We start from the raw sequence: 27,470 nt of genomic DNA on the forward strand, positions 1-27,470 counted from the left end.
GACGTAATCACAGCAGCTGATGCGGGCTCGCGGAGGCGGATCAAGGGTTTCTTTCATACGGCCCGTTATATTTTCACAAAACATTTGATTGTACGAATGATAAGCCACATTGCTTTAGTGATTCAACTGACTTCTGCGATCCTTCGGTGGTGAGTCTTCATCATTATTCATCACGCTGTTTGTAAGAACAGTGATGTCAGCAGATGATACTGTTTTCTTTTTTTTTTTCTTTCAGACGCCTCTCCTCATTGCTTGAATCATTCAATTTATCTCATGCTTCAACAACCGTCTGATACTAAATCACAAATAGTGCAGTTTAACCAGTAGGGACGATGCTTTAACAACAGATAGTTATATCGGCCTAGTAAGCTGAACAGTAATGGCCTATAAATCACTGGAAAGTATACAGTTCGTCTTGACTGATATAAACTGATGAAATGTCTTAGCCTTAGTAATAGCTTTTGAATTGAGCTCAGAACTACTATAGCTGTTGTTGGAAAGGATGCCATGCCTATATGAAATGAAAACATTAGGGGCGGTGAGTTGTATCTGGGCATATTCAGTCTGGTGGGCAGACTGACGGTGCAAGAAAAGACGTCACTATCACAGGTTAACACATTACATTTGAACATTTCTTTTAACTGACAACAGCTATTTAAGAAGAAAGAGTTAAGACTCCTGTACACGGCTTGCTGCGGAGTATTGCTGTAAACTGTGCTAAAAATCTCATAGTAGCAGTTACTAGGATACATTAAAATGCACAGAGCAGAGGCTGTGACAAGTGTTTTTCCACTTTCAAAACTGGTCAGCACATTTGAAACGTAACCCTCCCCAGTGTTCAAGCCAAATCTACGCCCTTAGATACACACCTGCATAACCAAGCCTTTGTTCAAGCAGAGGTTTAGCAATAATAGCATTAAAATGCTTTTCCTGTAAACTAATATTGTATATCAAAGCATAAATGGTATCAAATTATTATTTTTTTTATGTAGAATAAAAAAACTATATATTTTTTATGTTGAATTAGCTAATGTGCATGCACGTCTAGATCAAGAACTGTCATGAAGACGAGGTGATTCCATTCCCACCACAGCCATGATGAGCATTACAATTTCTCCTATTCATTTCTCAACAAGTGACTTCTGTCTCTGCCCTGACATACTGAGTGCTCCTCCCTTTAAGTCTCCTATTGTCTTAAAGGGATAGTTCACCCCAAATTGAAAATTCTCTCATCATTTACTCACCCTCATGCCATCCCAGCTGTGTATGATTTTCTTTCTTCTGGTGAACAAAGATTTTTGGAAAAATATCTCAGCTCTGTAGGTACATGCAATGCAAGTGAATGGTGATCAGATCTTTGTAGTCCAAAAATCACATAAAGAAAACATAGAAGCAATCCATATGACTCCAGTGGTTCAATCCATATCTTCAGAAGCGATGTAATAGGTGTGGGTGAGAAACAAATCAAAATGTAATTCCTTTTTTTACTCTAAATCTCCACTTTCACTTTTGCATCTGAAAGTCACATGTAGAGCTTGTTTAGTTTCATTTTCACATCTGAAAGTTAAAGTTAAAGTGGAGATTTAGAGTCTGGGATGGCATGAGGGTGAGTAAATGAGACAATTTTCATTTTTGGGTGAACCCTTTAAGAAACGGCATCCTCCTTTTGTCCTTTGGGTCATTTTTGACTAGTATTGACAACCATTAAAACTCTAAAATTGCTCCGTAGGTGTGAGTGAGTGTCCCCCAGCCACTGGGGGTTGCGTCAGGAAGGGCAAAACCTGTGCCAAGTCAAATATGCGGATCACAGATGGTCTGCTGTGGTGACCCCTAATGGGAGCAGCCGAAAGAAGAAGATTGGAAACCATTAAAAATGCATAAATTCTTGCTTAGTGTACAATGGCACTAAATACCCCTCTTAACAAAATTATGTTTCAAAGTATATAATGATTGGAAAAAAAATTATATGTGCTAAATATTAATGGAGTAATTACGTTTATATCAATCACTTTTGGCGTTTTAGAATTCGTTACTATATTACAACGATTTCTGATTCATTCTGCTTGTAGAAAATCAACAATGTACATTTTACACTGCTACAGAACAAAGCTAGAGACCAGTATAGGGCTAGAGGCTAAACTTGGGGGAAAAAACCCCAAACATTTTTAAGTCAAATTTAATTCATAGATGGACAAAAAACTATTTAACACTGTATAACATTCAGCAAGTCTGAAGGGTCACAACTGGTTCTTCCCATACAGGTCAAAATTGACCCATTAAGACGATGGAAGGAACAATTAATTTTAAATTGTTATTTCTCTTATTATATACAAAAATATGTTTTTTTTTTTTTTTTATTATTTGGTTTGTTTTGATAGTCTTGACAAAGTTACAACATTTGGTTTCAGTACCAAAAATATTTGATATTAATAACATATTCTTTACCTGTCTTGGGTCAGAAATGACCCAAAGACAAAATGAGGGTTAACACTGCTGTACGAATTGCTTTGTTTCTCTCTCTCTCCATTCCTCAGGGGGGACGGGGTGAGTGAGGGCTGCTGTCAGGACCCCACACTGTGGGGTAGCCACACACTCAATGGTGTCTCCCACAATGAGGGCATTGGTGGATGCAGTTTGGGCAGTGTGGAGCATCGGGGCCTCAATCTATGACTACATTCACACCAGTGCCATGGAAGAGCGAATTCACACACTTGAAAGCGCTCTTACCGTCCACCAGTGTGTCATCGGCCTACTGTCTGCTGGACTAGTGGCCCTCTTCACCTACATTCTCCTGAGAAAGCACTGACTCAGGATGTCTGCCATTGTTCTGAATGGGATGACTGCATGAGACTACAGTGGTGACATCAGAGGGAATTCTTAGACCATGTTGGTGTCAAGCAATGTCCATTTCACCTGAAAGGGATTTCAACATGTCAGACTTTCACCTAAGCAGTTACTTACTAAACTTCATTACCTGTTTGTAGTTCTAAGTTTACTGACTTATCATCAGAGTTGATGGTTTTCCGATTAATCTGGTAATCTATTTAATTGTTCTTTTGATAAAAAAAAAAAAAATATTAAAAAAAAAACTTCCACAGTTTGTTCATTTACAGCTGCCATGGAGAGAAGGATTAAACGAAATAAGAGCTACCTGCCCAATGCTCTTTACACAAGCTTGGTAACAGCTAAACATTCAATATTCCAATGAAGACTAAATATGTAATTCTATTTATTTTGTTACCCTATGACATCTCATAAGGCTAATTTCTCAGATCCATGGTACAGTCCGGAGTTATATTTATTTATTAAAGGGGTTCAATGAAATAAATTATACACTTGATTTCAAAGCTTGATAAGAGAACTTGAAGTGTCCTTAATCCCAAAAGGCATCTGATGTAGTTTTCAATGTATTTCCTACTTTAACTACTTAAGTGACATTGAATCTAGTTGCAACATTTAAGGTAAGTCTTTACTTAAATTTTCTTTGTAAAAGTTCATGTGAAATCTGTTTATTTGCCATCTGTGTCTTTTAACAGGTTTTAATTCTTACCTTTCTCATGTTTCCTCAAAATACTTTGAGGTAAACAGTAAAAAAAAAAAAAAAAAAAAATTGCACAGCTAGTAGTTATACCTGCTCTGTAATAGCAAAAATAATGTCTAGCTTTATATGGTGTAATACTAGCATTTCATGTTTCAGCAAACCATCAAGATGTGATGCAGAATAATGTAAGTCACTGTATTCTGACTGTAAATCACTGTTACCTACTACTGACTGCAGACAACAGCTTTTCACATTGTGTTTTTATTTTTGTTTTAAAGTGGTGCGCTGGTGTAAGACACCATCTGCCCATGTACAATGTAAACATTTATTTAACATTAGACAATATCATAATAAAATGTATTTTCTGGAAAAACAGGAAGGAACAAATGTGTACACAGACATTTCAAAAGGCAAAAAATAAAGTGCCTACATGGTCACAACATTGGAATTTGGCTTTTCAAAGAGAAATCCCTAAAGCCATCAGCCACTTTGTGCTATACATATGAACAAACCAGAGAAATGTTAAAGGTTCACGCTTGTTCTAGATGTGCCCGGTCTGCAGCAATGTGTACTGGGTTGTGAAACGCTCAACACTTTCGCCTTCCAGAGTCTTAACAGCCCTCCAGTGGAGCTTCCCACAGTTCTCTGGGCTTCCGTGCCTGCCCAACTCTTCCTTGATGTAGTCCATCCAGAGATCTATAAAATCAATTGTTTTTGTTGATCAATGAAATTTACTTAACAGGTCTGACAGACAGAGCTGCCTCTTCAAAGGCTGAAAGCTGTAAACTCCCACTGAATAATACTCGCCTTCATCTGAGGAGCCGAACTCACGTAGTGCTCGCTCGTAATAATCTCTCAGGTTACTCATCTTTGGGGTCTCCTGAGAGAATAATACAGATCAGCAATGAGCTTTCTACGCGTTTATATACATGTTTTTAGGCAGCCATCACAAGAGTTGCGACCTCAATCTCACCTGCTCTTTCTCAAACTGAATCATCTTCATGAAGAATAACTTGGTGAAGGGTCTGTGTTCATGTAAACTGAAACCCAGCACACAAGCAGTTTATTACAAGAAAAGATAGCAGATTAACCTTATAGAAAGAGAGAACCATCATGTCTATAGTTGTTATTTTTAATAATCTCTATTTGATATGTACCTTGTAAATGTCTTTCTGGCCCTTTTGTAGCCACCAGTTTTATATGACCATTCAAGGTATTTTTCCTTCATGGCAGATGATACTGCAGGTACTGGGGAAAAAATACCTTTCTGGAGGTACAAAAACATGTGAAGTGAGAGTCACTTTCAATTAATTAGACTGTATACATTAATATGACTAATGCGGCATACAATGTTACACAAGTTATGAAATCAGGGCTATAAAACCTCATGTTAGGATTGAGTAGAATGCCTTTATGCCCACCATCATGGTGAAAGTTTTCAGGACTGGTCTTGGATCAGTTTAAGAGCAGATAAATGTTTATGTCCTACCTGAAAAAAGGCCTCCGTTTCCTCTGGTGTCTGTGAAGTCATGCTCCAATCTGCCTGCAGCTGCCATATTGGCAGAGTTTCCTGTAGCGTATATTATACACAGATTATTACACAGCTCTATGGCATATTTCATTCTGACTGGTACATTGCAGCATTCCACCAGCAAGTATTTTTGTATAACGACTGCTAAACTGAATATATGGTGTACAGTATATACACTGGCAGCCAAAAGTTTGGAATAATGTACAGATTTTGCTGTTTTGGAAGGAAATTGGTACTATAATTGACCAAAGTGGCACTCAACTGATCACAAAGTATAGTCAGGACATAACTGATGTAAAAAAGCAGCACCATCATTATTTAACAAAAGTAATTTTTGATCAAATCTAGACAGGCCCCATTTCCAGCAGCCATCACTCCAACACCTTATCCTTGAGTAATCATGCTAAATTGCTAATCTGGTACTAGAAAATCACTTGCCATTATATCAAAACACAGTTGAAAGCTATTTGGTTCATTAAATGAAGCTTAACATTGTCTTTGTGTTTGTTTTTGAATTGCCACAGTATGCAATAGACTGGCATGTCTTAAGGTCAATATTAGGTCAAAAATGGCAAAAAAGCTCATCAATCAATCATTATTTTGAGGAATGAAGACTATAAAATGCTTGAAATTGCCAAAAAAAAAAAAAAAAAATGAAGATTTCATACAAAGGTGTACACTACAGTCTTCAAAGACAAAGGACAACTGGCTCTAACAAGGACAGAAAGAGATGTGGAAGGCCCAGATACAGCTAAACAAGAGGATAAGTACATCGGAGTCTCTCATTTTAGAAAAAGATGCCTCACATGTCCTCAGCTGACAGCTTCATTGAATTCTACCTGCTCAACACCAGTTTTGCGTACAACAGTAAAGAGAAGACTCAGGGGTGCAGGCCTTATGGGAAGACTTGCAAAGAAAACTTTTTCTGCTTTGAAACAGAAAAACAAAAAGAAAATGTTAGAGTGGGCAAAGAAACAGACATTGGACAACAGGTAACTGGAAAAGAGTGTTATGGATCTTAACCCCATTGAGCTTTTGTGGGATCAGCTTGACTGTAAGGTGTGCGAGAAGTGCCCGACAAGACAGCCACATCTATGGCAAGTGCCACAAGAAGAGTGGGATGAAATGTCACCTGAATATCTGGAAAAAATGACAGCTAGAATTCCAAGGATCTGCAAAGCTGTCTTTGCTGCATGTGGAGGATTTTTTAATGAGAACTCTTTGAAGAAGTTTAAGAAGTTCTGAATTTTTTTTCAAATTGTAATAGTAATTTTTCATGTTATTAATATCCTGACTATACATTGTGATCAGCTGAATGCCACTTTGGTGAATAAAAGTACCAATTTCTTTCCATAAGAGCAAAATCTGTGCATTATTCCAAACTTTTGGCCACCAGTGTATGTGTGTATATATATATAATATATACACACACACACACACACACACACACAGATCAGCCACAACATTAAAACCACTGACTGGTGAAGTGAATGAAATTGTGGGCAAAAAAAATAAATGGGCAAGCGTAAGGATCTGAGCGACTTTGACAAGGGACAAATTGTGATGGCTAGATGACTGCGTCAGAGCATCTCCAAAATGGCAGGTCTTGTGGAGTGTTCCCTGTATGCAGTGGTTAGTACCTACCAAAAGTGGTCCAAGGAAGGACAACTGGTGAACCGGCAAAAGAGTCATGGGCGCCCAAAGCTCACTGATGTGTGTGGGGAGCAAAGGCTAGCCCATCTGGTTTGATCCCACAGAAGAGCTACTATAGCACAAATTGCTGTAAAACTTAATGCTGGCCATGACAGAAAGGTGTCAGAACATACAGTGCATCACAGCTTGCTGCGTATGGGGCTGCATAATCGCAGACCGGTCAGAGTGCCCATGCTGACCCCTGTCCACCGATGGAAGGGCCTACAATGGGCACATGACCGTCAGAACTGGACCATGGAGCAATGGAAAAAGGTGGCTCTTTTAGATCATTTGGACGACCGGGTGCATGTGCGTCGTTTACCTAGGGAAGAGATGGCAGCAGGACGCACCATGGGAAAGCGGCAGGCCGGCGGAAAACCTTGGGTCCAGGCATTCGTGTGGATGTTACTTTAACATGTACCACCTACCAAAAGATTGTTGCAGACCACATACACCCTTTCATGGCAACAGTATTCCCTGATGGCAGTAGCCTCTTTCAGCAGGATAATGCACCCTGCCACACTGCAAAAACTGTTCAGGAATGTTTTGAGGAACATGACAAAGAGTTTAAGGTGTTGACTTGGCCTCCAAATTCCCCAGATCTCAATCTGATTGAGCATCTATGGGATGTGCTGGACCAACAGGTCAGATCCATGGAGGCCCTCATCACAACTTACAGGACTTAAAGGTTCTGCTGCTGGAGTTGTGTGGCACCATCCGAGGTTCGGACGTGTGAATGGCGAGCTCTGCACACTTTGCTAGTTTTAATACTTTTTGTGTCATAAACCGGTGATATTCGATACACTCTGTTCCATAACTGTTCTATGAAGACAATATGTAAAAGAATTAAAAATCCTCGGGCTCTGAAGACATTAAAAGACACTTACGTGCTTAAGCTGAAGCCCCAGAGCAACAGGCCTCGGACCAGGGACTCAGTTTGGATGGTGCAGTGAAAGAGATTCAGCATCAACTGTCGAACATGTCGGTAATGCTGACGAAGGTCGTTGCTGGCTTGGAGGATCTTGCTGTAATATGTCAATCGATCACTGCCATTGAGACGAAATTCACTGAGTTGGTTACAAGAGTGGCGGATGTTGAGAAACGTCTCGATTATCTGTAGTCATCGGAGAGGGAATTAGATGCTAATCCGCAAGCGACCAAGGCCGTCTTGGAATGCGTTTGGGAAAAGTTTGAAGACCTTGAGAATCATAACCGTCAAAACAGTGTTCTAATTGTTGGAATTCCTGAGCGAGCAGAGGGTCAGAATATGGTGACATTTTTGGATGGGCTCTTTCCAAGTCTGCTCGACATAACAGAACATAAGCTGGAAATTGAGCGAGCTCACAGGGTTCCGGCTCGGCAATCCACCGAGGGAGACAGGCCCCGATCAATTCTGGCCAAATTTCAGATCTTTTCTTATAAAGATCTTGTGTTACGCAAGCCGAGGAGTAAAGGAAGGCTTTCTTGGAAGAACCACAACATTTTCTTGTTCCCAGACTTTGCGAATTCGACAAGAGAGAAACGTGATCGATTCAAGGAATGCAAGAAACTCTTACATCAACAGAAGGTCGCTTTTGCACTGATGTTCCCGGCCAAATTGAGAATAGATGCTAAAGATGGCTGCAAAGTATTTACTTGTCCCCAACAAGCATTGTCCTTCCATAAAGTCAATGGAATGATTAAGTCATTGTGTGATTCTCACATTGTAGCCGAATGGTCCTGACACACTGATCATTCACTTGTCCGTCCAAGTAAACTGGGTGCCTATTTTGTTTCTTTTTTTGCTGGTTCCGCTCCTTCGGGACAGTGTTGTGGATGAATCTGCATGTTCTTTGTGCTTATGCCTCCTATTGGCTAGAGTTTGTTTTGTGGAGTATTTTTTGCAGGACATTGGAGGTCATCTGCAGCATTCATGTTACAGCCGCCTCACTGAAAATTCGTTTGACTGTTTGAGGAATCTGTACAGCCTTTGTGTGTGAGTGCTGGTTCCGCTAGCGGCTGAAGCTTGTTTTGTGGATGAACACACCTTTGGGAGAGTTATGTGGATGAATCTACACATTCTTTGTGTTTATTCTGCCTATTGGCTGGAGTTTGTTTTATAGGTTTTCTTCTGTTATGTAATTCTGTCTCACAAAATGTTTATAGACACACCGGACTTGAGCAATCCGATCTATTTTTTCTAATATGTCAAAATGTCAGATGTTAATATGAGTGGTTTGTCTCTCTCCACATGGAATGTGAATGGGTTGGGGCACCCCATAAAAAGAAGGAAGGTTATTTCTTTTCTTAAACGAAAGAAATATGATAAAGTGTTTCTTCAAGAAACGCATTTTTCCCCATAGGAAGCTGAACAATTTGGGAAGATATGGGGTGGGCATGTTTTCTTTAGTGCTAGCTCAAGTAAGAGCAGGGGAGTCATTACTTTGATAAGTAAACATCTACAATTCGAATGTCTCAAACAGAGTAAAGATAAATTAGGAAAAGTCATTATTGTTTTAGCAGAAATTCAGGGGCAAATGTTGATTTTGGCTAATATTTACACACCTAACACCGATGATCAGGGCTTTTTTATAGATCTTGATGGGATGTTGCAAGCCGCTGGCACCCCTCATGATATAATATTGGGAGGAGACTTTAATCTATTGATGGACTCAGTCCTTGATCATAGTGAAGCAAAAGTGTGTAAGCCCCCTAGAGCAACACTGATGCTTCACAGGATGTGTAAAAATCTTGGTCTTACAGATATTTGGAGACTTTTGAACCCATCTGGTAGGGGCTATACATTCTTTTCATCAGTCCATAAGATTTATTCTAGAATAATTTTTTTTTTCATATATCTAATTCCCTCATTTTAACTGTTGTTGACTGCTCAATTGGAAACATTTTAGTCTCAGATCATGCCCTGGTGAGTTTAGAGGTGTTGCCACATACGGAGAAAAAGAAATCATATAGTTGGCGCTTTAATGTATCCCTTTTGCAAAATCCTGAATTCCAACAAATGTTAAAGGCTGAAATCAATGTTATGGAGACCAACTGGTCCTCAGTATCCTCTGTGGGCATGGCTTGGGAGGCACTTAAGGCAGTTCTTAGGGGTCGAATAATACAGTATGCCTCTTTCATCAAAAAATCCAAAGCACGAGATCTTGTGGAGTTGGAAGGGAATATTAAAAGTGCCGAGGCAGAGCTGAAGCGCCGAATGTCGTCTGATGGCCTCAGAGAATTGAACAGGTTGAAATACAGATATAATACTATTTTGTCACGGAAGGTGGAGTTTTGGCTATTCAGGGCAAGACAGTCATACTTTGAGTCGGGGGACAAAGCAGGGAAGCTTTTGGCTATATAAATATAAAGCAGAGAGAGTATTTTTCTACCATTCCCTCAGTGAAATCTGCTGGTTGTAAAATTTTTACCCCGGCCATTGATATTAATAATGCAAGAATTTGATCTTGATCTCTATAGTTCCATGTCTTTGTCTACTGATGAAGATATTAGAAACTTTGTGGAACCATTAGAACTCCCTAAACTGACGACTTGAGCAAAAAAATTCTCTTGATTCTGAGATAATCTTGGAGGAGCTTGGCAAGGTAATTAAGGCCTTCTGATAACATTAGGCGTTTCATCAATATCATGTGGTCAGTGGCGAATGATCAGACTCTGGTCGCTGCCATCTCACTTGACACCGAAAAGGCGTTTGATATGGTAGAATGGGATTATCTTTTTAAGGTTTTGGAAATGTACAGGTTTGGGAGTACGTTTACTGGATGGATTAAGTTACTTTATAGACACCCGGTAGTGGCGGTACAAACAAATGGATTAATTTCAGATTATTTTACTCTGGATAGGGGCACCCAGCAAGGTTGCCCTCTTTTGCCATTATTGTTCTGTCTTGCCCTGGAAACATTAGCAGCCACGATAAGAAAGGAGGATGATTTTCCAGGGGTGATGGCGGGAGGTGTGGCGCACAAGCTTCTGCTTTATGCAGATGATATTTTAATATTCGTCTCCTACCCTTCAAGATCTATGCCTTGCCTCCACAGAATTATTAATTCCTTTTCTAAGTTGTCAGGATACAGAGTCAATTGGTCTAACTGCAAAGCTTTGGCTCTGACAGCGTATTGCCCAGTAAAGGCTTTTCAGCCAGACGCCTTCCAGTGGCCCAAACAGGGCATTAAGTATTTGGGCATTTTATTCCCAGCAAATTTGTCTGATTTAGTTAGAGTTAATTTTGAACCCTTAATAAAAAGGTTTGAGCGATGTGGGCAGGTGGTCTTTTATCTATGATTGGGAAGGTTAATGTTATTAAAATGAATTGTATTCCAAAATGTAACTACCTGCTACAATCTCTCCCTGTAGATGTCCCCCTCTCTTATTTAAAGCAATTTGATAGCATAGAGCAGTCATTCATTTGGAATGGTAAGCGTCCCAGATTACATTTCAATAAATTGCATAGGCCGATTGATAATGGTGGGCTAGGCCTACCCAAGATTTTGTTTTATTATTATGCATTTGGTCTCAGACATCAGAAAATGTTTTGAGTTCCAGGGCTGAGAAAGGATAAGTAACATTGATTACACTGTTCTACATTACAGAGAAATACTAAACCATGATAACGAGCCTTTGAAATATAAATTTTACAAGCCCACGCATGAAGCGAGCCGCAGCGACACCGGCAAAAGCGGTAATGATTCTCAATGTGTCAGAAAAACCAGCAAGGAGACTGTCTGAACATTTTGTTAATTTATAGAGAGAAATGCACATTAGGGTTGTGCCGACAGACGATGATGTCGGGGATTGACGATGGTCAGAGTGATCACCAAGAGCTGATGCCTTTTATGATGTCAAGATGATTTTTGGCTCGTTTCCCATTAATGTATTAAATTATTATTATTATTATTAGGCTATTATTATTATTATCAAATTAATATTACAAATAATTTGCCCGTAGACACACAGACACGTGCTTGAAGAAACACACTTTATTATATTATTAAGAACAGATGACAGAAAAGCCGTCTATGCGCATATATGACGTGCTGATACGGAGGCGTGCAGTCTCGTGGAACACGCGCATGTAAAAGGTTCTCACTCTCTTTCTTTGTCGTCTGAATGTTTTTTTTTTTTTTTTTTGCAAGAACAGTATCATATATGAGTGCTGTAAATAACCTCAGACATCTCAGCTCAGAAGGTGCTTTGAGTTCATTCGCTTTATTTCCACAGAGCAGTTCACTGTGAACGCAACTCTGCAGCCTGCATAATACAACATATATAAAATAATACAAAAACACATTCACCTCGAACCATGATTTATATTTCAGTGATTATTATCATCATTATATTATTATTACCATTATTTTTACATTTATAATTGTTTTTATGTCTTAATTTGTGTAAGTAATATTCCGCCATGCTGTTAAGACGGATTCTTGCCTAATGGTAAATGGAAAGGTGTATATTATTATTTTATCACTTCATTATTTTATTTGCTTTTTTGTTTCGTTTGGAGTGCAATTTGAATTTAGAAATGTATTTGATTTAAGTTTTTCTTTTTTTTAAATAAATTAATTTAATTTTCAATGCAAACTCCCTAAAGCAAGAATATTCACCGATCCCTCAGCCCAGGGGTTGCCGATGTAATTGGATATTGCGATATATATATATCGTGAAGGAGGGAACAAAACTAATTTATTCACACACGATGTATTTTCCCAGACAACGGAATAGCCGACCGGTAGAGAATGCGCAGATGAAGTAGCCTAGGTTCTTTGCCAGAGAGATGTTGCCCTTTACAACTGTTGTAAAGCCATCTTTCAAAAAGTTGAACAACACACATTTTAATTGCACTTATTCTTTTTCCAGTTTCATTTGAATTTTTAGTTAAAATAAATAAATTAATTTCAAAGTTTGAAATCAATGTGTCTTGCTTTATTGTGTAGGCTTAACCCTAACCCTGCTTAATGAAAATTACCCCATAGTACCACCTAGCATCCAACCAGTGGTAATACCGGTGTTCGTCAGTTTCCTGTCGAGTTTTTTCTGAGACCAACCGACCAATCAAAACTTGGTCGACCAAGACTCTTCTCATCGACTAACGTTTAGTTGACTATCTACTCCTTTGCCTACAAAAAGGAGGCTTTACTCCGCCTCTCTAGGGCTGGGGAGGGGGATGAGGGGAGGGAAAAAAAAAAAAAAAGAGGAGAGGGAAAGGGCAAAGCAGAGCGACAGCGAGAGAGAGAGAGGAGAGAGAGGAATAACCTGGCTCGCTGGCGCACAGATACGCTGTCGCCCGGCCCTCAGCCACTTCCCAAGCTCTGGCAGAGGACAGCCACTCCTCCCTGGGTGGTCCAGAGCATGTCCTCTGACCCTTGGTGGATGGAATGCCCTTCCGCTTTTTGGCGGCCGGTAGGGAACTCCTCGGTCCCTGACAGCGGCTCCACCGCTCCAGGCGGCCGGCAGCGAGCTGCTCCTCCCCTCACGGACGGCGCCGTTCCTCCACGTCCAGGCGGTAGGCAGCAACTCCTCTGTCCCCCAGCTGCTCCTTTGGGTTGGCTGGTAGTGGCGAGGACTCCACGACAGCGCATACCTCCTCCTTCCCAGGCTTCGGCACCAATGTAACAAGGATAAGGATGGGAAAGGAGGAGGTGGGAACCAGCTGAACTGTCAAAATAATAGTTTAATGAAAACTTTAACAAAAAGACAGAGAACAAAAATGCACACACTGCAGCTGCATGTCGGGAGTGGTGAGGGTGGCGGCTTTTGAGGAGGTGTCATTTGGAAGACAATCCACTCATATTAACATTTGACATTTTGATATAGTAGAAAAAATTAATTGTGTGTCAAAAACAAAATTATACAGACCACATTCCCCATTAGTGAAACAAACAAACCCCGAACTTCCCCCCCGAACAAAACAAAGAGAAAAAAAAAAAACATGTGCATTAACCCCGCACACGAAAGCGCCAACCGGCGACAATCCCTCTAAACTCAAAAGGTCCACGAACGCCCACGAGCCCCCACGACAACTTTGCCATCAGATTGCTCAATTTTGTAATTTTTCTCCCATACAGAAAATACTTTGTAAAATAAACCCCAGCCAATAGGAAGAATGAACACAAAGAACGTGTAGATTCATTCACAGAACTGTCTCAAAGGTGTGATCTTCCACAAGACAAATTCCAGCTGATATAAAACCGTTCAGATTCCTCGGACAGACAAACGAATGTTCAGTGAGCCAGGACTTCCTCAATCCATCAACTTTATAAAAGACATCCTTTGTGTGAGCATGTAGATATTTTGTGGTCTTCCGTAGTGTCCACTCTCAAACTGGCTGGGAACTTCAATGCAAAATTAATATTCTGTCAAGGCAAAAGTTTCTTTAAGGAAAGTGTTATTCACAAAACAAACTCCAGCTGCTCGGCGGAGCCAACGCAAAAAGAAAAAGAAACCAAAATGATGTCCAGCTTCCTCAAAAGCCAGAGTAAATACAGCGAGTCGACCCACTCACATGAGAAACACCCAATGGTTTACTCACCCATTGATTCTATAAAAGACATTGCCTGATTGGGACATGTAAATACTTTGCGACCGTCCTTTGTTTCTATTCTCAGTTTGGCCGGAAACATCAGAGCAAAAGTGATCTTTCGCTGATGTAACAGTTGCTTACATTCCTTGAACCAATCGCGTTTCTCTCGTCGAACTCGCAAAGTCCGGGAACAAGAAAATATTATGGTTCTTCCAAAAAAGCTTCCCTTTGCTCCTCGCCTGGTGCAACAAGATCTTTATCTGATGATCTCAGAAATTCACCTGGGTTGTAATTATCTCTAACACCTGTCTCTTGTTATAGTGATGATGGAGGGAGACTCAAAAGCCACACCAGCTCACCAGTGGGGAGAGGGGGAGAGAGAGAGAGAGAGAGAGAGAGAGAGAGAGCACAAACTTGACACTTACCGAGTGTTTCCATGAACCGACTAAGTGTTTAAAAACATTTCTTTTGTTATCTGATTGGGTGGTTGAATCTACATGAACAGACTGTGTTCAGAACGTAAGTCTTGCCTGCACTGCTCCGTTGCCTCCTGACTCCTCCATTGCCCAAGAGAAAAGAACTTGTTACACTGGTGCCGAAACCTGGGACTTTTGAGGACGACACCGTCATGAAATCTTCACCGCTGCATGAAGTCATCAAATCCCACGCCAGCAAACCCCTCCCCCAAACTAAGGGGTCCTTCCCTGTATCTCCCACTTTTTCTATCTCTCTCCGCTCTCCTTCCCAGGTTGGCGGGACTGCCCCCATGAGTGAGGTAGGGAGGCCTGGGCCAGTCTGCTGGGAAGCCGGGCACTTCCAGGATCAGTGCTCTGCGATGGAGGTGGCGAAACTGGTCCGGATCCCTGACGCTCTGCAGGATGCCCCCGATCGGGCACGGGCATATTGTGTACCGATAAGTCTAAAAGGGGATACATTCCATGCATTGGTGGATTCAGGCTGTTCTCAAACCTCCATTCACCAATGCTTGGTGCATGACGGGTCATTAGGCATGGATAAAAGGGTAAGGGTGCGGTGTGTGCATGGGGATATTCACAGGTATCCAGTGGTTACCATTGAGATACTATTCAGGGGAAAAAAGTATAGAGTAGAGGCTGTGGTTAATTCCCGTCTCACCCATCCACTGATTTTGGGAACGAACTGGCCTGGTTTTAAGAAACTATTAAGGGAAATATGTGTGGATGGGTCCTGTAGAATGTTGTCTCGGTGTGTGACGTGCGATGCTATGGCTGGAGAGGCGCTCCCAAAGCCATCTACATCTGCTCCGCAAAATGATGACGCAGGGGAGAGAGTTCCCGTCCTCAGGGGATTCCCTGAGGAGGATTTTCCTCTAGAGCAGTCACGTGATGAGTCTCTCAAGCACGCGTTTGACCAAGTGAGAGTGATCGATGGTCAGCAACTCCAGACTGATGTCATTCTCACATACCTGTATTTTTCTATTATCAAAGATAGGTTGTATCGAGTGACACAGGACACTCAAACGAAAGAAAATACAACCCAACTGTTAGTACCGAAGAGCCATTGGGAAACCCTTTTCCAGGCAGCTTGCCATAATCCAATGGCTGGCCATCTAGGGCAAGGGATACGGTAATGTGCTGAGGCCGTCGATGCAAATGGTAAACGCCCCCAACAATGCCTTAAAAAAACAAGTTTATCATCAGATTCATTCACTTTCCTGCGCGTTTGGAAGATGGCACGCTACACAGGTGAGGAAGCTCTACAGATGGTACTGGATAGTGACGAAGAGTTCACATTTTCCTCAGAAGAAGAGCGGGACTCCGACGAGGAACGTTTGAAAAGTGACTTGATCCAGCCGAGGATACAATTTCGGATGAGTAAGTCTTTACTTACATTAGTTGACATGCTATTTTATATAAACATGTACATATTTTACTAGTTGGACTATTTCCAGACTTGCCAGCCGTTATTCAAAGTATTGAAATTTGAAATATGTCCCAATAGGCAAGTTTTAGTTACATTTAAATGTTGTTTCGGCTAAAGCAGGTATTTAAATTGTATGCTGTATGATATAAATATGATATGTAATATGATATAAAAATAATATGAATGTTTAGATGATATTTTAACTAGTGTTTATGCTGCCTCATTATCATCAACGAAGCTTGTGCTTGCAAATATCTGTTCAGGTGTAAATGTGTAAAATGTGCTGTAAATATGCCCATATTAGAAAATCAGTATATTAGAATGATTTCTGAAGGATCATGTGACACTGAAGACTTGCAGTAATGATGCTGAAAATTCAGCTTTGATCACAGGAATAAACTGCATTTGACAATATATTCAAATAGAAAACAGTTATTTTAAATTGTAAAAATATATCACAATATCACTGTTTTTGCTGTATTTGGGATCAAATAAATGCAGCTTTGGTGAGCAGAAGAGACTTCTTTTAAAAACATTAAAAAATCTTATTGATCTAAAAATTTTAAATGGTAGTGTAGGTCTAAAGTAAAGTCTTTTTGTAAAGAAAATGTATAGTCAGATTACTTAACTTAAACTTGATTTTGTGAATAAGCTACAAACTTTCATTCTCTCCCAGGGGAGGGGTCTTTGTGTCTTCAGATGTGAATCACATCAATATTCATGATCATCCACGCCTCCTCGCATATGGCCTTTCTAACACTAAAAGTGTCTTACAAAAGTTAAATGACTATATTGTTTTGAATGAATGAGTGATCAGGATGGTTTTCACATCATTTTATGGCAAAAACCCTAGGCTACAAGACCCAGTCCTCAAAAGTCTTGTGAACAAATGTTTAATATGTGATATAGGGCCTTATTTCAGTGACTTAATTTTAGTTTTTTCAAAAACCACGCATAAACGTTATTTTCTCAAAAATACAAACATGTACATACATGTTGCTCACATATTATTTTAGCCCAGTTTGTGCTGAATACAGTGTTATCAGACTTTAGCCATTAATATGTTTTTAAGCAACTGAAAAAAGCACAAATGTCAAGGCATGTCAAAACTTCTCCAGGGCCCAAAACACCCTCAGACCCCAGAGGGCGAAGGTGGTCACACCGAATTCTGATTTAGCTTTTTTATGTTTACTGGACTTTGTATGACATAAAGTGATAAATGAAAATTATTTATGTCATTATTTTTGAAGACATCCTCACTATGCAACATTTTTCACAATTGCCTAAAACTTTTGCACAGTACTGATATATATATATATATATAATTTATAGACTGTATATAATAATAGTGCTATATGATTGTTGTCCCAGGCAACTGATTTCCTAAACAGCTGTGCTAGTTCCATGTCTCTCCTTTTTCTCCTTAAGTCCATTTCTTCTTGCATATTAAAATTAATCAAACTCTAATTAATATTTCATATCTGCTTGTTTATTTAATTCATACTGTAATAAGCAGGACAATGTTCAGTCAGCTGGACAATGTGTGAAAGCCATTGAGAAATGAAATGGGTTAATTGTGTATGCCGATATAACTCTTCAGCCTCATGTAGCTGTGCTGTGGGATCAATAGCCTCTTTGTGGGGTATGTAACAGTAGGCTTCATAATCTGGAACACATGGCTACTTCTCGCTGTTTTATGAAAGAGCATCGAGGACAATGAATATGAAGAACTGCGCTATGTTAGCACAGAGGATGACTCTAATCGCTCAATTATAGTGTTGTTAGAAATGTCTTCTGATTAAATGTTGAAATTCACTTATTAAAGAGGACTAATTAGGGCAAATCTGCTGCTGGAGGAAGGTGTCCCACTTAGAGGCAGCTGTGACAACTCTTACCTTGGGATTCACATGTTTCAGAGCTTCCTGGAACAGATGTCCTGCCTCTGCGCTTTCAAGATGGGACAATGTCTGCAGGCTGAGGCTCCACATCTCCACTGACTGGCTGAAGTGCTGGGTGGCTGTGATGGCGATCTGCGTAGCAGATGCTGTATCCCCTGACAACAGCAGGACCTGTAACTGTATTTTTATTTTTGTGAGGGGATGAAAGTAACCTATATTACTACAGCAGCACCATTTTAACCCCCTGCTTTATAAGGTATGTAAGAAGGCTTATGCTTCAATAAGAAACCATATACATTACCCAGCTCTTGTAGAATGTCTCTTGCAGAAGCTCAGCGTCATGAGCACTCTGTAAGACTCTGAGTAAACGCTCATTTCTCTAAAAAAAAAAAAAAAAATTTAAACAGTCCCAGAATATACATGTCAAATGAGCTCTCTTTTATATTACGGTGATGCAAATCAAAATGTCAACACAACACAACAACATTCTCAATCAGGCCTAAAGTTTATGCTGCCTTCAAGTGGACCTAGGAAACTCCTCTCTGGTTTGTGGATTCATTATGACATGTCACGATTTCAAGTGGGAAAAAAAATACAGTAGAAACCAAACTTAATACACAATGAACGACACCAAAAGCTCGTTATAGCAGTGAATAAGCATAACTGAATACACCTAATCACTTTGACATGACCTATATTTAGGTTTATTAATGCAGAATTTTCCCCCATTCATCCATTATGCAGGTCTTCAGCTGCGCATGTGTACGGGACCTTCGTTGCCATATTGTGCACTTCATACTACCCAGATTACAAGTGTATGGTTGGGTAAGCAGAAAGTGTGGGTGCTAGACTGGCCTGCCTGCAGTCCTGACATGTCTCCAATTGAGAATGTGTGGTGCATTATGAAGTGCGGCACAATACGGCAATAAAGGCCCCGTACGATTGTGCAGGTGCATAATTGACCTGCATAATAGACGAATGGGGTAAAATTTCACTTGCTAAACTTAAACTAGTGTCATCAGCACCCAAACGCTTAAGAGTTATTAGAAGGAATGTCGATGTTTCACAGTGGTAAACACTCGAATGTTCCAACTTTTTTGAAGCGTGTTGCAATCATCTGATTTGAAAGGCATGTATATTTTCCAAAAAAACTAAAACAATTAAATTCACTGGGTAAAGCATCAAATAATGTGTTGTTGTATTGCTTTCAATACAGCACAGGTTGAACAGAATTTACAAATCACTCCTTTTTGTTTTTATTTGCATTTTCCATACAATCTCAACTTTTTCTAATTTAGGGATATATAACAAATTCAAATTATTGAAATAAAGCACTGAAATTTAAATAACTTTGAAAAACCATTGACTTTATATTTAATGTCAACACGCCCCTTACAAAATCACAACTCGAGAGTTTTCCTGCTGGTAAAAATGTCTTCACTTGGTCATTCATGTGCTCAGAACTCTTAAATACGATATTTCCAACTCAATTTGAAGGGCAAATTACACAACAAACATGACCAAAGAGCCCAGGAAAAAAGTAAGTGTTTCATGGTGTATTATCTGATGGTAAATGCTTACAGTGGAAGTGAGCTGATTAAACCAATTTCTGAATTAAGCAATCGCTAATTTGAAATGTCACCATATCTGTTAATATTTGAATCAAAATGAACCAATACCAAGAACACTTGGGGTCATTTGTCTAATAGAGCAAAAGAAGGTTAGTATTACTAATTGTTTTGAGTTCCTTGCCGCAGTCAACCTTTGGCTTGCTCACTGGGGGCCCAATAATATTTAAGGCACGCTTTTTCAATCTCATTATTCATTTGAACTGCACAATAAGGCCTTGAAGACATCACAGCATCATTTTTTGTTACAGCATAATTTCTGAAAAGCTGCTTTGAAACGATGTGAATTGTGAAAAGCACTACACAAATAAATATGACTTGACTAATAGCCAGCCATCTATGTTCTGAGTTCCCATCTATGTTGGGCACTTACTGGCTGCTTTTCTTGTCCAAGTCATGAATTTCAAAAACTTTTTTTTTAAATTACATTTTAGTTTTATAATGAAATTAATATGGTGGCACAATTATATTTTTGTCTACAAAACTAATTTCAAACATTTCAGCATACGATTTTTAAGATCATGAGAAACATTTCAGTCAAGTGTTTCAAAAGTTTTGACCAGTAGTGTATATGCATTATATATATATATATATATATGACACACATACACACACACACACACACACATACACACACATACAGTTGTGCTCAAAAGTTTGCATACCCTGGCAGAAATTGTGAAATTTTGGCATTGATTTTGAAAATATGACTGATCATGCAAAACAATTTAAGGATAAATTATCCTTTTATTTAAGGATAGTGATCATATGAAGCCATTTATCGTCACATAGTTGTTTGGCTCCTTTTTAAATCACAATGATAACAGAAATCACCCAAATGCCCCTGATCAAAAGTTTACATACCCTTGAATGTTTGACCTTGTTATAGACACACAAGGTGACACACACAGGTTTAAATGGCAATTAGAGGTTAATTTCCCATACTTGTGGCTTTTTAAATTGCAATTAGTGCCTGTGCATAAATAGTCAATGAGTTTGTTAGCTCTCATTTGGATGCACTGAGCAGGCTAGATACTGAGCCATGGGGAGCAGAAAAGAACTGTCAAAAGACCTGTGTAACAAGGTAATGGAACTTTATAAAGATAGAAAAGGATATAAAAAGATATCCAAAGCCTTGAAAATGCCAGTCAGTACTGTTCAATCACTTATTAAGAAGTGGAAAATTTGGGGATCTCTTGATACCAAGCCAAGGTCAGGTAGACCAAGAAAGATTTCAGCCACAACTGCCAGAGGAATTGTTCGGGATACAAAGAAAAACCCACAGGTAACCTCAGGAGAAATACAGGCTGCTCTAGAAAAAGACGGTGTGGTTGTTTCAAGGAGCACAATACGACGATACTTGAACAAAAATGAGCTGCATGGTCGAGTTGCCAGAAAGAAGCCTTTACTGCACCAGTGCCACAAAAAAGCCCGGTTACAATATGCCCAACAACACCCTGACACGCCTCACAGCTTCTGGCACACTGTAATTTGGAGTGACGAGACCAAAATAGAGCTTTATGTTCACAAACATAAGCGCTATGTTTGGAGAGGGGTCAACAAGGCCTATAGTGAAAAGAATACCATCCCCACTGTGAAGAATGGTGGTGGCTCACTGATGTTTTGGGGGTGTGTGAGCTCTAAAGGCACGGGGAATCTTGTGAAAATTGATGGCAAGATGTATGCAGCATGTTATCAGAAAATACTGGCAGACAATTTACATTCTTCTGCACGAAAGCTGCGCATGGGACGCTCTTGGACTTTCCAGCACGATAATAACCCTAAGCACAAGGTCAAGTTGACCCTCCAGTGGTTACAGCAGAAAAAGGTGAAGGTTCTGGAGTGGCCATCACAGTCTCCTGACCTTAATATCATCAAGCCACTCTGGGGAGATCTCAAACATGCGGTTAATGCAAGACGACCAAAGACTTTGCATGACCTGGAGGCATTTTGCCAAGACGAATGGGCAGCTATACCACCTGCAAGAATTTGGGGCCTCATAGACAACTATTACAAAAGACTGCAAGCTGTCATTGATGCTAAAAGGGGCAATACGCAGTGTTAAGAACTAAGGGTATGCAGACTTTTGAACAGGGGTCATTTCATTTTTTTCCATTGTTGCCATGTTTTGTTTTATGATTGTGCCATTCTGTTATAACCTACAGTTGAATAAGAATCCCATAGGTAATTAAATAAATGTGTTTTGCCTGCTCACTCATGTTTTCTTAAAAAATGGTACATATATTACCAATTCTCCAAGGGTATGCAAACTTTTGAGCACAACTGTATATACACAGGCAGCCAAAAGTTTGGAATAATGTACAGACTTTGCTCTTATGGAAAGAAATTGGTACTTTTATTCACCAAAGTGGCATTCACCTGATCTCAATGTATAGTCAGGACATTAATAATGTGAAAAATTACTATTACAATTCTTAAGAACTTCTTAAACTACTTCAAAGAGTTCTCATCAAAAAATCCTCCACATGCAGCAATGACAGCTTCGCAGATCCTTGGCATTCTAGCTGTCAGTTTGTCCAGATACTCAGGTGACATTTCACCACATGCTTCCTATAGCACTTGCCATAGATGTGGCTGTCTTGTCGGGCACATTTCATGCACCTTACAGTCTAGCTGATCCCACAAAAGCTCAATGGGGTTAAGATCCATAACACTCTTTTCCAATTATCTGTTGTCCAATGTCTGTTTCTTTGCCCACTCTAACCTTTTACCTTTTACTGTTGTACATGAAACTGGTGTTGAGCAGGTAGAATTCAATGAAGCTGTCAGCTGAGGACATGTGAGGCGTCTATTTCTCAAACTAGAGTCTCTGAGGTACTTATCCTCTTGTTTAGTTGTATCTGGGCCTTCCACATCTCGTTCTTTCCTTGTTAGAGCCAGTTGTCCTTTGTCTTTGAAGACTGTAGTGTACACCTGTATGAAATCTTCAGTTTTTTGGCAATTTCAAGCATTGTATAGCCTTCATTCCTCAAAACAATGATTGACTGACGAGTTTTTAGAGAAAGCTTTTTCTTTTTTCCCATTTTTGACCTAATATTGACCTTAAGACATGCCAGTCTATTGCATACTGTGGCAACTCAAAAACAAACACAAAGACAATGTTAAGCTTCATTAAACGAAACAAATAGCTTTCAACTGTGTTTTGATATAATGGCAAGTGATTTTCTAGTACCAAATTAGCAATTTAGCATGATTACTCAAGGATAAGGTGTTGGAGTAATGGCTGCTGGAAATGGGGCCTGTCTCGATTTGATCAAAAATGACTTTTTTCAAATAGTGATGGTGCTGATTTTACATCAGTAATGTCCTGACTATACATTGTGATCAGTTGAATGCCACTTTGGTGAATTAAAGTACCAATTTCCTAGAGGGCCTGGGTAGCTCAGAGAGTATTGGCACTGACTACCACACTTGGAGTCGCGAGTTCGAATTCAGGGCGTGCTGAATGACTCCAGCCAGGTCTCCTAAGCAACCAAAATTGGCCCGGTTGCTAAAGAGGGTAGAGTCACATGGGGTAACCTCCTCATGGTCACTATAATGTGGTTCTCGCTCTCGGTGGGGCACGTGGTGAGTTGATACCGCGGAGAATAGCTTGAAGCCTCCACACGTGCTAGGTCTCCATGGTGACTCACTCAACAAGCCTCATGATAAGATGTGTGGATTGATCATCTCAGACGCGGAGGCAACTGTGATTTGTCCTCCGCCACCCGGATTGAGGCGAGACGGTACACCACGAGGACTTAGAGCGCTCTGGGAATTGGGCATTCCAAATTGGGGAGAAAAAAAATAAAAAATTCCTTCCAAAAATCTGTACATTATTCCAAACTTCTGGTCACCAGTGTATATGCAAACAAATAAACTATTCTAGAAATGGTTCGACATGAGGCTCACGATTCTTTCAACTCAAATTGGCAGAGATTTCGAGGAGGATGGGTGAGAACTATCGGTATTGTGTTGATTATTGTTTAGCCTTATGTTATTCACAATTTTTAAATACAACAGTGTTCCAAATGCCTTTAAGGTGTAAAGTGAATGTCAAATTAGGTATATACATGTGTATTATTGATGTATTTAATAATATGATTCATTTATAAAGTAAACCCATGTTATTCTGGTCAAGCGTGAAAATCTCACCTTGTGACACCCTCATAAAACACCAAAAAGTTAATTACCTTTTCCTTAAGTTCAGTAACATTTGTCTTCCTCTTACATCTCTCCAGGCAGAATGTGACATAGCACGTCCACATGGCCTCTGCAGAAATAATTACACATCAGAAAGCAATTCACCTAGTGCTAGCACTGAACTTCTCAGAAATGAATGTCACATCATGATACCTGTATTAAGGCTCTTGAGAGCCTCTTCATAAACAACACAGCAGCGCTCTTCTCTGCGGTCTGTATCCGAGGCTCTTCCTCTTGCTGACTGGAGCTCTGGGGCCACTGCAGAATCCAGCTCACGCTTCGCCATGAAATCCCACATCAGACAGTCATCATGATACTGACTCTGCAGCCTGAACACAAACACCATTCAAACATCACCTTCTCTGAATGGAAGAGGTTCCTTTGTAACAGAATTTAAAAGGGGTCCATAAATGAAATTAAGATCACAGCTGGAAAAAGTTGCAAGATATGAAAAAATAAAAATAATTGTTTAAATAACAGAAAAAGGGAGACAAGTGAGAACAGGGAAAAGGCTATTTACTCATGCAGGATGGTGTCCTGTAGCTCCTTTGTGAAGTCAAAGATAGCAGCGATCTGTAGCAGGGACAAGACAAATTCAGCCCCTGAGGAGAATAGACAGATTGTTAGCCCTCAACTGATACAGAACAACCTGAAACTGTTGAGTTGAATGGTTCAGTTGAAATTTAGCCAAGTGAACACAGACCTTTAATTTTTTGTGTAGCATCTCTATACACCACCTCGGCCAGTTTCCCACTCAAGATCTCTGGAGAAAACTCATATTCCCTCTGAATTTTGAGAAAAATATTATTATATAGTATGCTTTTCTAATGGCAAAGATTTATCACAAATTAATACATTCTCACACTGACAGCAGAAAAAAGCTTACAGGTGAATCTTTAATGTATCAACCTACCACGTCTATTTTAGCTTGTTCCAACTCCTGCTGCTGTTTCCTCAGTTTTTCTGCATGCATAAGCTCCATCCGGAAATACTGTGCACACATTCACAACATAGCACAAACTTACTGTATGAACAACAGTGTGCAACTCTTTATTACAACCTACTGCCACATTTCTACAGATAGTTCACCCAAAAAAGAGAGTTCTGTCATCATCTGCTCACAAAGTTGTTCCAAACCCATACGGCATTCTTTCTTTCATGGAGAACAAAAGGAGATATTAGTCAGAATTAGTCTGTCACTATTCACTTTCAAAAAATGCAATGACAGAGAATGGTGACTGAGACTGTCAGTCCCTAATATTCTGTCTAACGTCTAAATTTATGCTCCACAGAAGAAACTAGGTTATATGGGTTTGGAAAAATGTGGGTGAGTAAACGATAACACATTTTATTTTGGGATGAATTATGCCTTTAGAGTAATTGACTGAATTATTTGATTTGAGAGTGACTAAAAACTTAATCTCACTCAGTTTCAGGAGACTTGGAAAATAGTGCATCAATATATTATTTTTATAACTTTAAACAACTTCAACTTTGTTTTTTAGTTGTTGTTTTTTTGTCCTTCTTAGAGCGTAACAGCATGGAGTCACTATTCACTTTGCTTTTATGGCAGACGGCATATAAAGAAACAAGATCTTCACATTTCTTCTTTTATGTTCCATGAAAGAAAGTTATATGAGTTTGAATAAACAAGGACAGTAATTTTATTTGTGGGTGAACTATTCCTTTAAGTGTTCCAGACTAATACAAAGAGATGTTGTCTCCTCACCTCCTGATAGACTTTCTTATTTTCAGGATGAAAGCGCAAGGCACGGAGAAAGAGATGACGGGCGCTCTCTGAAGAGTTTCTGTCTTCCATCTCACACTTAGCAGCCATTATCCAAACAGCTAAAAGAATAGGTGCAATCATTTTATTTCAAGTGTCCTGGCCATCTGTTTGACACTACATAAAATTGCCCATTTATTTACCATAATAGCATAAACAATACATCAATTAGATAAACACAATATATTCCATGTGAAATAAAAGTTTACCTGGCTTGTCAGGATGGATAGCTAACATAGATGACAAAACTTTACTAAGCTGAGTCTTTGTGCCCTGGTTGAAAGACAAGAGGTACAAGATTGAAGTTTTTTTTTTAAACCTACTGACAATCATAATATAACATCATGGACAATTTAAGATTAATTCATTAGTTTTATTAACACATGCTTATTAATAAATTCACATACCCATTTTTTATTAAAGGCAACCTGAGAAAGCCAGAGCTGTACATCCTCCTGCAACAATTTTTTTTAATGAACTATTAAGTTTAACATGAAATAATAGCGTCTACAGAATGAGTTTTTTTGTTGTTGTTGTTGTTGTTATTGTCCAACCTGCCATTTTGTTGAAGCCCTTCTGAAAACATTGTTTATGCGATGAATGATGGGAAACTCAATTTCCTCCCTTTTATAATGGTAGCCAATTCTCTGTAAACATGACAATAAAGTACAATTCAGGCTAACATATGATTTAGGGCTTTTGCCATTGTATAGAGCCAGATTTACTGGACTTAATCATTAGTACTTTTACACCTGACGAGTGGGATAGACTTCTTTTCCCCAAAATACTTTGATATGCATTGCATAATTAGGAAAACAAGTGCTATACTCACTGATCTCCTCTTCTTGATGAGCTCCAGGACATTTATTTCATACTGATGAAAAAAAAAAATAATTCAATAACACTTCACATATAAGTGTTTTTGAGAAATTGACACGACATCATGACATGGCATTTCAAGCAGTGGCAGCAACGTCCTGCAGTGCGACATGCATTAATGAATCTAAAACTATATTCAACAGCATCTAACACCTGTATAGTTATTAAACACCAGTTTTTATAATCTCATTTAAATAGAGGGACTATACAGAATATTTTTTCTTTTAAAAAATAAATTGTCATACTACACGACTTTTTCAGTGAAATGCAAAATAGCTAAAAGGTGACCAGTTGCAGAAAGCACTCAAAATACACAATTTCCCTTATAAATGTTTACAAATTTATACATTTTAACCTAAAATCTTGTATTGTCAGGAACCCATATTTGGAACATGCTGTTGTCAATTAACTACCATGTTATGTTGCAGATTACCAATATGTGCAGATTAATGACAACAGTTTCATTTTGCAGACCTGTATGTATGCAATAAAGTCGACTTTACTCTGAACAGCCCGGTGCAGCTTGTATTCCAGAGCAGTAGATCTTTTCAGCATAGACCTACAACAAAAAGTTGAGGCAACTGTTTGTTTCAGAGAATCACTCGCTTATGTCTGCTGTTGTAATTCATGTGTTTATGTGTGTACCGTGATACTCACTTGACTTCTTTATTGGTGAACAGACCGACTCTCTCCAGCTGTTCAAGTGCAGGAATTCTGTCCTCTATTCGCTGTTGCACAATATCAGCCATTGCTAATGTTTGTGGGAAACCCCTTCTTAAAATGTGTAAGATATTTAGAGTTTTAGTAGAATAAGCAATACTTGACCTGCTTCACATCCCCACACACACATGGAAGGGAAGTTGTCATTTGCTCCACATCCGGTTGCGTATG

At 39.4% G+C, this 27,470-nt stretch overlaps 1 protein-coding gene and 1 long non-coding RNA gene across 2 annotated transcripts; one reads left to right on the forward strand and one right to left on the reverse strand.

Annotated features, from left to right (window-relative positions):
- On the forward strand, positions 1 to 3,981 carry LOC127449045 (uncharacterized). Its single transcript, XR_007898641.1, has 2 exons — positions 1 to 149; positions 2,535 to 3,981. It is a non-coding gene; the product is annotated as an uncharacterized LOC127449045 (long non-coding RNA).
- On the reverse strand, positions 3,055 to 27,447 carry LOC127449011 (U3 small nucleolar RNA-associated protein 6 homolog). The gene is made up of 19 exons (XM_051712076.1): positions 27,237 to 27,447; positions 27,054 to 27,138; positions 26,533 to 26,574; positions 26,255 to 26,347; positions 26,108 to 26,155; positions 25,910 to 25,973; positions 25,644 to 25,762; positions 24,828 to 24,905; positions 24,618 to 24,699; positions 24,435 to 24,516; positions 24,068 to 24,243; positions 23,905 to 23,984; positions 18,385 to 18,462; positions 18,081 to 18,260; positions 5,031 to 5,111; positions 4,699 to 4,808; positions 4,515 to 4,581; positions 4,349 to 4,421; positions 3,055 to 4,237 (listed from the first exon to the last, which is right to left on the reverse strand). Exons 1-19 carry the CDS (start codon positions 27,326 to 27,328, stop codon positions 4,083 to 4,085), a joined length of 1,785 nt encoding a protein of 594 aa, XP_051568036.1. The 5' UTR covers positions 27,329 to 27,447; the 3' UTR covers positions 3,055 to 4,082.
- Positions 27,448 to 27,470: the final 23 nt, after the last annotated feature.

The sequence above is a fragment of the Myxocyprinus asiaticus genome, chromosome 12, assembly GCF_019703515.2.
Source record: "Myxocyprinus asiaticus isolate MX2 ecotype Aquarium Trade chromosome 12, UBuf_Myxa_2, whole genome shotgun sequence".
Lineage (NCBI taxonomy): Eukaryota > Metazoa > Chordata > Actinopteri > Cypriniformes > Catostomidae > Myxocyprinus > Myxocyprinus asiaticus.